General features: G+C 36.2%; 1 protein-coding gene across 1 annotated transcript; it reads right to left on the bottom strand.

Annotated features, from left to right (window-relative positions):
* Nucleotides 1-335: 335 nt before the first annotated feature.
* On the bottom strand, nucleotides 336-8,794 carry LOC128381123 (integrin alpha-M-like). Its single transcript, XM_053341075.1, has 29 exons — nucleotides 8,757-8,794; nucleotides 8,557-8,654; nucleotides 8,178-8,248; nucleotides 7,902-8,016; nucleotides 7,664-7,791; nucleotides 7,420-7,562; nucleotides 6,965-7,115; nucleotides 6,658-6,802; nucleotides 6,376-6,449; nucleotides 5,468-5,597; nucleotides 4,765-4,901; nucleotides 4,510-4,656; nucleotides 4,203-4,421; nucleotides 3,951-4,084; nucleotides 3,542-3,684; nucleotides 3,283-3,434; nucleotides 3,075-3,200; nucleotides 2,637-2,710; nucleotides 2,398-2,539; nucleotides 2,190-2,288; nucleotides 2,024-2,103; nucleotides 1,827-1,910; nucleotides 1,665-1,734; nucleotides 1,473-1,571; nucleotides 1,265-1,345; nucleotides 1,027-1,137; nucleotides 818-931; nucleotides 628-738; nucleotides 336-431 (listed from the first exon to the last, which is right to left on the bottom strand). The coding sequence occupies exons 3-29, from the start codon at nucleotides 8,226-8,228 to the stop codon at nucleotides 336-338; spliced, it is 3,156 nt and encodes a 1,051-aa protein (XP_053197050.1). The 5' UTR covers nucleotides 8,229-8,248; nucleotides 8,557-8,654; nucleotides 8,757-8,794.
* Between the last annotated feature and the right edge of the window lie 629 nt (nucleotides 8,795-9,423).

The following is a 9,423-nucleotide window of genomic DNA, read 5'->3' as shown; positions in this document are numbered from 1 at the left end:
TTTACAGTACATCATGTGATGAAAATCAGACTACAGAGGATTGTACTACATTGAATTATTTTTCACTTAAAACAAAATGTACAAGTTAAACACACAGTCTGCAGGGATATAAGCACAAATGTTTGATGATCAACAGCAAGCTATTCAGTTCAAGATGTAGATTAGAAAAAAAAACATTTTTGAAGCTCTAAAATTCTTGTCACTCAATGCATGGACCACAAACACTCTCTCTCAGGATAATGAAATGAAAGTGGTTTGTACAAATATATTTTCCATTTAAATGTCTTCATGAAAATGACATTATATTATAATAAGTAAGAAATGCACAGCTTATTTTACAGATGAACTAATTCAATGTTTTCGTATTCTGGTTCCCCAGCCTCTTGTTGTTCATTCATCATGTTCTTGTATTTACTGTTAAAAAATCCAGCCTGAGAGTACAAAACAAAGGAAGTTATATGAAAAAACTGTGTTCGTATTTTGTGATCAAGGGTGTACATTACCAGACCCCGAATTTTCTTATTGCCTCTGTCATGCTGTGTTATAAACAAACAATACATTACTGTATCTCACCTTAGTGAGGCCAGCAGCTGTGTTATAAACAAGCAATACATTACTGTATCTCACCTGAGTCAGGCCAGCAGTGAGTAGACTGAGTAGAGCCAACCCTCCCATGAATCCTCTGACGATCGCTTTGGTGAAGTCTGGTTCAGGATACACTTCTACCTGTGTCTCAATCTGAGATGTGAAGACTTTGGATTAGATCTACATTCAAGTTCTTTTCAAACACAGATCAACATAACCAATGTGTAATTACCTTGTGAAGCAGATGGTTGTTATTTGACCCCGGTAAAAAGAAAACATACTGGTTTCTGTCAAACTCCAGAGTGGCCGTACTGGTCAAGAGGAATCTGGCAGACTCAAGTCCAATCTGAGTGAGAAACAGTCCAGTGTCCATTTAATTTGATCTTTCAGGTTGTTCATTTTTATTAGAAAATAATTATTTTTAAAACACACATTAATTACCTGCTCTATCCATTCTGAACTAAGGTTAGCAGAGATTGTGTATGTTTGACGCTCCAGACTTCCCATGAATCGATTGCACTTGAACACTCTGCACCAGGCTACAGAGCAGTCCTGTGGGTGATTAAAAGAGGGCCTAAATTTATCGCTGGAAACAGAAAACTTGATGGCAATGCAATGAAACACTACACACTTCTAAATATATTAGACTAAATTCTACTATGTACAGGTGGCTACTTACCACAGACTTATTTTTTTGTATCTCAGCAACAAAATTTGTGACTGTAGGTTTTTCATCTGTGTCTCTTTGGCAGTCTGGAATCTGAAATAGAGCTGATTCATGTCAATTTAACAGAGAACATATCCATCCACAAGGCTTTAGTTTCATAAAAACAACTACATTTGATACATGTGGGGTTTCAGTAACAATGAGCTCCTGCATATGTTACCTGCAAGCTGTTGGAATTCACCCAAATGTCTTTATCACCGAGCTTTACTGGCACCCTGATCACCATAGTTAAATTCAGCGCTCTGTTGTCATTTATAAGCTAAAGGGGGGAGAAAAAAGCATTGAAGTCAAGTGTGAATCATGTTTATGAACTTTAAAATATACATATTGATATTATGATGTAGTATTTTACCACAATTGGTTGATGGACTGGTTTCTGCAAATCATTCTTTCCATGACTGAAATTGGTGTAGGTGAAGGAACTGAACAGAAACATTGAATGTTTCATAGATATTAGACCTTACAATGTCACCTTAAATTATTTTTAAAACTTTTTCTCATAAAACATAAAAACCTTTCAATTGTAGGATAAATGCTGTACTTCACATCAATCGTATTGTTTTTGTAAAGTCCGCTTCCACTGGCATGCTGATTCCCACTGAAAGAGAGGTTAAATTAATTGTACACATGAATGATGATAATAATAATAATAATCACATCCACATATATAGAGAGAGGTACTTAAAGGCTGGCAGATGAACAGAACAGTACCTGGTGGCATTTGCAGTGATAATTAACGTCCTGTCAAGTTTATAAGTGGTGTCGATCCCATAGGACACAATGAAGAGAACCTGAAATGAAATGAATGAGAGAGATTGGATTACCTCCTTTCGGCTCAGCTACAGTGAGATGAGATGCTTCAGTACACACTACAAACCTTAGCGTTGCTCTTGAAAATAGGCTTGTCAATAGTGCAGTCTGTCCTTCCCTGAGATAAGCCAGCTCCACTGTCCAAGGAGTTGCATTCAATTCTTCCCTTCATTAAGAAATAAATAAATAAAACAAAAGCAAACATTATCCAGAATCACTGCACAGCCTCAGAAAACAGCTGACCACAGTTGAATTGAAACAGACTTGATACTAACCTTCAGTGATGTAAACTTCCTGTAGGAAAGCCCGGGTGGGTAAGTGAGAATGACACGGCTGTTGTAGGAGTTTTCATGACTGTTTTCCACGGAGACGGTGACATTCAGTAGTTCATCAATGCCTACTTTAACCTCAGAGGATCTGATAGATTATGATAATATAGAAAAGTGAATACACACAAATACTACAGTAGATCTATACACCCAAGTCAAGCTTAACATTTGAAACTCAGCCTCACCCGGTGAAGTTGAAATCCACTTTCAGTTTATCTACACACTCGTTGTCAGTGCCACAGTTGATCTCAAACAGCAACTGTGGAAGACAGTATGAAGTAAGCTATGTTTGTTCACAAAGTGTAAGAGCTAACAGCCGAGACAGACATGACAAATACATGGAATTACAACTGAACATTATTTATAAAGCATGATGATTTCTGAACATTTCATAGAACTGCAGAGCTCTCCACATAGTAGGTAATGGTAGGTTATGTAGTAATATCTGTCGTGCACTGGCAAACACAACAGAGACAAACTGATCAGAGAGAAAGTTTGATCAAACCAAGTTTACAAACTCATCTGCTGATTCAGACCAGAGCAAATGAACTATAGGTTTGAAAAAGCCTTCAGTGTGATTTAAAACCAACCGATAAATGAAAGTGACTTTAAAGATTACTCACAGGATGAAAGGTTGTTGTCTGAGCCTGCTGGGCTAGACTTGGTCTGAGACCTGAGCTAGAAGGCAAACCATCAAAGATGAATTGGAGCTCATTGTTAACTGGATTCAGAGAATCATCTGGACAGGCCTGTGAGAGAAGGACACTATTATTAAAATCAAGGTAGTGAGGGTTAGTTGTATTGCTGATGTTAAGGTTTTTAATAACTCACCTGAATGAGGAATTTCACATCGTTACATTTTTGCTCAAAGGTAAGAGTTAATGATCCGGTCTGCTCTCGTTGTTTGTCCCTGATGTAAGCTCGGTTATTTGGGACCTTGCGTTGGGCATCCAGTGTGAAAGTGTAATTAATAATTGCTCTAGCTGGAACAGATTAGAGTTGCATTTAGAGGTTACTCGTGCACACATACAAGTATCTAAATGGATGGACAGTGCACTGTGGTTTAGAAACAATGAAGAGAATCAGGGACCTGTATCAATGACAGAGTGTTTGGTCATGGTAAAGCAGATTTTAGCTGTGTTATCCAGTGGTGTTGAGCAGTCTGAGTTTTGGGTTTGGATTTGGTTTGGGTTGAATGTCACTGAAGCTTCCACCATTACTATGGGCCTTGACCTGGATATTAACAGAGTAGGAAAATACATATTAAAATTGTAAAGCAGAACACCAAAATAACAACTGTCATATCTAATTTTAGCTGCCTGATACAATCTGTTATTGGTGAACACATCTGTCCTAAATCTATAACTACAGAATTGTTACCATGAACACTGGAGACTTCATGGTAATAAACTTTGTAGTTGTGTGATTATTTTGACACAAATTAACACAAATGGTAGAATTACAGGTGAGACTAATAATGTGTGACAGGAGCGTCTTACCTGAGTAAGACAACTGTTCCCTTTGAACCCACCGCTAAATCAGGCAGATTGTCATTACTACGGTCAAAAGAAGACTGACTGATCGACATCCCGAAGAACTTCAGTCCTTGCCGGACCTCAGAGGAAGCAATTCTCTATGTAAATGAAAATATTTGAATTAATCAAAGATAAATTTGGTCTAGATTGTACATTGAATACATGAGGTCATATGTATCATTTAAATGTTCTTGTTGCTTCTTTGCTCTCGCTCACCTGTGAGTAAGCAGGACTAATCCTTCCTCCTCCTCCTCTTTCACCATGGAAGATGTAGATGCTACCTTGTCCATCATTCTCCAAAGGTGCTCCAACTGCCAAATCATTGAAACCATCTTGGTTAAGGTCTGGGAGTACAGCAAGAGAAGACCCAAATCTTCCTTGTTCAGATGCATCCCCTCTCAGTACTAATGGAGAATCGAAGTGACACTCAATTGTCTGGTGGAAATATAAAGGTGAGAGTCAATGTTTGAATTCTTATTATAAAAAATCCAACGGATTCTGGATTATTTAAAAAGTAATTTACCAAACGTGATAGGCTGCAAACATAAACTCTTCCCTCTCTATCACTGTCCATGTACATAGGGGCAGATATGAGGACTAGGTCAGTGTAGCTGTTACGATCCACATCCATGGCGCAAACCACTGCACCAAAATATTCACCAATCTTGAACTGTGTAAGCAACAAAAAAGAATTAGCAAAGTGAGAAACCTTCAATTTAAGATTAAAATGCATTCTTTACATTGTCTTTCATTAATCATCTTAATTGTGAATACACACCTGCCAATTAAAGGGATCAATTGTCTGGCCGATACTGCTTGCAAAAACTGATATCACAATTCCTCTGTGTTGATATCTTGGAGCACCGAGAATTGTCAGTGGACCAGACAACGTGTTGGCGACTGCCATGGAGTAACCTGGAATTAAAGAGTCAAGCCTATTAGTTCTTTTACTTAGAACAATCTTTAAATGACGCATTTTGTTAAGCTATTAATTACAAATAAGCATAATTATTCTTTGTTTGATTAAACAGATTTAAAATCTTACTTTGGCTCACCCTCTTCTAATTCATAATATTATTTATCTCATTACCTATTTAAGTCTGGGGACCATGAGGCACCTTCTCTTTGGCCTTTCCAAAAGTTTGTAAAAAACCATGACAATTTCTATACAAACACAACTTTTAATCATATCCATCAACATGCTCACTGTTGGGTATGGGTTTTTCTTTCTTGATTTTCTTTACATGTAATTTTGGTGTCTGATGTCTCTTCTTTATTTAGAAGGAATTGAAGTGTATGATCTTATTTAACAAAATAAATTTGGCATTTCATGTGATATCAAATATGTTGCCATGAAGTTTCTACTACTTACTCCTCATTTGGATATTTTCTGTCCTTTTCTAAACTCGTATTTTTGGGATGGACAGTAGAGCGGTGCAAGTACACCATTGCATGTATTATATGTACTATAATATTCTTACCCAGATAACTGTCAAGCTCTATGTCCAAAGGCTGATAAGAGTTCATCAACATCTGGCGTTTGTATTCCTGGAAGCCTCCCCTCCACTGGTTGGCACCAACAATAGCCATCTGAATCCCCCGTGTAGAACCCTAAATGCAATTTATTTATGTTTGATTAGTACGCAATAATTTTAGTTCATATGTAAAACAGCAGATTTAAAAGAAATTGAAAGGAATATTTACGAGTTGATATATTTGTATTTCATATTTGTATTAATGTGAAAGGTTAATTATTAGATTCTTTGTGCTTAAAATGCATGTGTACATGTAGCTTCAAATGTAGAACATTTCATTTATATTATATTTGTAAAATATGTTAAAAGATGATTATTAACATTGCTTTCTAGTACATGGTTTAGGGTAGGAAGGGGGTGATTATTAAGTGGATAGCCAGGCATGTGGAGATTGGAGCAACACAGTTTTTTGACCTCTCTCATTTTCTCATTTCACTTTTTTAACTCTTCCCCAAAGTAAACCATTAAATTAATCAAATGATCCTGTGGATTTTTTAAATGTGGATTCAGAAGGGGAATCGTTAGAGCATCAAGCTAAGGCTTCATTCTTTGAAAACCTATACTGGATTGGACAGAAATGTGTAGAAACTGTGGTTGCCATAAAACATCAGCCAAGCAAAAGGTTAAATGCATCATAAATGAATCATCTGGACTTTATCTTTATACTGGACCAGACTTTAGCTGTATATTTTTCACATGGAGTGACACAGAGGTGTGTGTGTGTGTGTGTGTGTGTGTGTGTGTGTGTGTGTGTGTGTGTGTGTGTGTGTGTGTCTGTGTGTGTGTGTGTGTGTGTGTGTGTGTGTGTGTGTTTCTATTACTATACTGTTCAGTAGATGTCTGTTTTTAATTACCGGAGGCACATAAGCTGCACTGAATCCTCTTTGAGCCATTTCCATTTTCAGTGACTCTCCACCAGTTTGAGATCCTGTAACAGCAACATAAATGAGTGTCAAAGTCTCTACAACTGTAAAAACAGTCTGAATATCTGAGTCACATATAAATACTGGAAATTCAGTTTAAAATATCGTAATGAAGGATATAAATATTCATAATTGTTTATTTTGGAACTATAACATTAACAGTAATAAACACAAAAATGATGTGAAGCTACCATATTAAGTTTACATCTGTACCTTTGGTAGAGAAGATTTGGTCCTGCAAATTCTGCCGTATTGCATCAAGAGCACCAAAGTTTGACACTTGAAACACTTTGTCTCGTGAAGATGCAATGGTGTACAGTTCCTGTTTTGCTCTGTCATTTGTAAATGCATTCCCCACCTAGGGATTTTGAAGATATATGTTATAGGTATTTTATTGTACAACAAAATTGATTCATATATGTAAAATACTGGCTCCTTTTACATTATTGACTCAAACCAATTGATAGACAATCTAATATGTTAACACAATACATGCTTATACAGTATACATGTAACTTACCCCAACAGCAAATCGAACAATCTTTTGCTTTTCAGCTAAATTTGCTGCACCTTGCAAATCACCCCCATCATTAGATTCTCCATCTGTAATGACTATTAAAATCCTCTTCACATCTGACCTGGAACCTGTATATGTTGAGAAGACGTTGTTGCTGTCAAAATAAAAGTATACATATGTCAATATATATATTTGTTATTGTTATTTTGTGTTTTGTTTTTTTAATACCAATTTCAAGATGAGTTTTGGGATAATGGAATTATAGGCAGCATCAAAGGACCTGTGGCTAATTTTGAAAGACTGTCAGTTTATATCTAATGCTGCTGTCAGGACCACAAACTGGCCCATATTATTTAGACTTGTATCAAACTTGGCATGACTCATGAAAATCAATATAAACAAGATATCATAACACTTCTGAGGATGGTGACACACATTAGCATCATGAAGGCACTTACACAACTTCTCTGATGGCTGTAGCTGTGTAAGTCCCTCCACTCAACTGTCTTATATCATTGATTTGAGATTCCCCGTCATCAGCATTAAAAGTATTAAAGTAATAATGGATGACAACACGTGAGGAGAACTGGGCGATGGCAAACTGGAAAAAAGAAGAAAAAATGTAAATATGTATGGACATAAATGAAAATGTGTATGAAATATTGATAGGGGCAGGATGGGGTGAGGGAGTTACAATGCTACCTTTGTATCCTTTCCCGGGAATGACTTGACAACACTTTTCACAAAATTCTTCATTCTCTGAAAATCATCATATTCTACGCTGCCTGAGCCATCCAACAGAAATGCAATGTCTGCTATAGTTCGACACTCTGTGAAAAAGCAGAAATACATCTGAAATATTTCCTCTCAACTTATTTAAAACAATTATGTATTATATATTACATATAATCCTATTCTCAAAAAAACTTAACATGTGTACCTTCAATAGAAGAAGGCACAGGGGATCCAGCGTGATCAGAAGAGTTTATCTCAAAGCACACACCGCTATACTGGGTGATACTTTTGCAGTCCTTTGGGATGGTTGGACCACATGCCTGAAAAGAGACAAATTCAAGTCCTGATTATAATGAGATGATTATTTTCCTGTTCCTTGAACTACATTTCAAACTGAAGACAATTGATTTACTGGTAGAGATCTAAACCTCTGCATTCTTATTATCATTTACCTGCAAATATTTGCAGTTTAGCAACTTACCAAAGTTTTTTGTGTGTTGGGATCACTTGTCATTGTCAAACCAAGGGACATGTTGACTGCAAAACTTGGCACTGCATAAAAAACCATCAGCCATCAGTTATGTTAAAACCATCAAGACATAACACAACATAACTAACTTCCATATCTGACCTGATCACTATTAGTAACATTACCCAGTCAAGTATCTCACAAGGCTATATATGATATACTGTAACCAAATTCCAACAAGATGGAATACAATCTCCATCTTAGTAAGTATTTTGAGTCCTAAAATGTTCAGTTGTTTTAAAAATCTCCTGAAACAATGTCTCACGTAGATCTGATCAGATGACTAAAGCTACAGAATTAATAAAGCATATTGAAATGAGTATTTGCCCACCGCGTACTGTTACTGGAGTGCAGACTTTGGTGGAACATTTAAATATTTGCCCTCTTTCAGTTGGTGAAAGTTGTTCAAGGGGGGCACTGACCAGCAAACTGAGGAAATAAATCCCAACAATCAGGTGAGAGGTTATCATAACAGATCTGAATCAGCAGTGGTTTCAGTAGATCCATTTTCCACCACAACGTACTACTTACTCTGACTGTCTTTGCACCACCTGGTATCCAAAACCTGCAGCAGAGTTACTCAGGGTCTTCCAAGCCACAGGATCAATATTAAAGCAAAGTGCAGCTTTTAACACTGAAGGATAAAGAAGGAAGAATTCTCATGAATCAAAAATGACTTTATTCATGTGGCACTAACTTTTTGTTTGCATGTATATTTTCCATCATAGGGATATTTGTTTAAATGTTACAAAAAAGGTTTCTTTTGACCTTTTCAGATTTTCTAAAAGTGGTCAAAGTTATATAAACTCCTTGAAAGCCTGGCATTATAATTTCTCATGTTCTACGGCTTTAAAATAGTCAAAAGAGAACGTGTGAATAGATAAACGTATAATATTAACTTCCTTAAATGGATCCGTTGAATCTCTTGTGGATGAACATGATCTAAATGTAAATTTAAATCACACTGTCATACTTTTAATGTCATATTCTAATAAAACAAGAAAAACAAACAAACAAACAAAAGCAGTAAATCCATGAAATTAAAAATACAGGAAGACAATTAAGGAAAATGCTCTTTTGTATATTTTATCTGTTAATGTTAACCTCCTCATAGTAACCCATCACTTCAAGTCCTCCAGTTCTGTTGTGTTTTTCAACAGTCTTGATCTAATGTAATATATATTTATATGGACTAAGT

Source organism: Scomber japonicus, chromosome 20 (genome assembly GCF_027409825.1).
Source record: "Scomber japonicus isolate fScoJap1 chromosome 20, fScoJap1.pri, whole genome shotgun sequence".
In the NCBI taxonomy this organism is placed as follows: Eukaryota; Metazoa; Chordata; class Actinopteri; order Scombriformes; family Scombridae; genus Scomber; species Scomber japonicus.
The sequence above is the reverse complement of the archived record's forward strand: the minus strand, read 5'-3'. Positions and strand labels throughout refer to the sequence as shown.

Bases quoted from the DNA above. Each gene is read 5' to 3' on its own strand.
- LOC128381123 (XM_053341075.1), bottom strand. From the start codon at position 8,228: ATGTCCCTTGGTTTGACAATGACAAGTGATCCCAACACACAAAAAACT. The intron at 4,422-4,509 runs GTAAATTACTTT...TATTTCCACCAG, and splicing joins TTTGCAGCCTATCACGTTTG to ACAATTGAGTGTCACTTCGA. The intron at 3,201-3,282 runs GTGAGTTATTAA...CTTCTCTCACAG, and splicing joins ATGTGAAATTCCTCATTCAG to GCCTGTCCAGATGATTCTCT.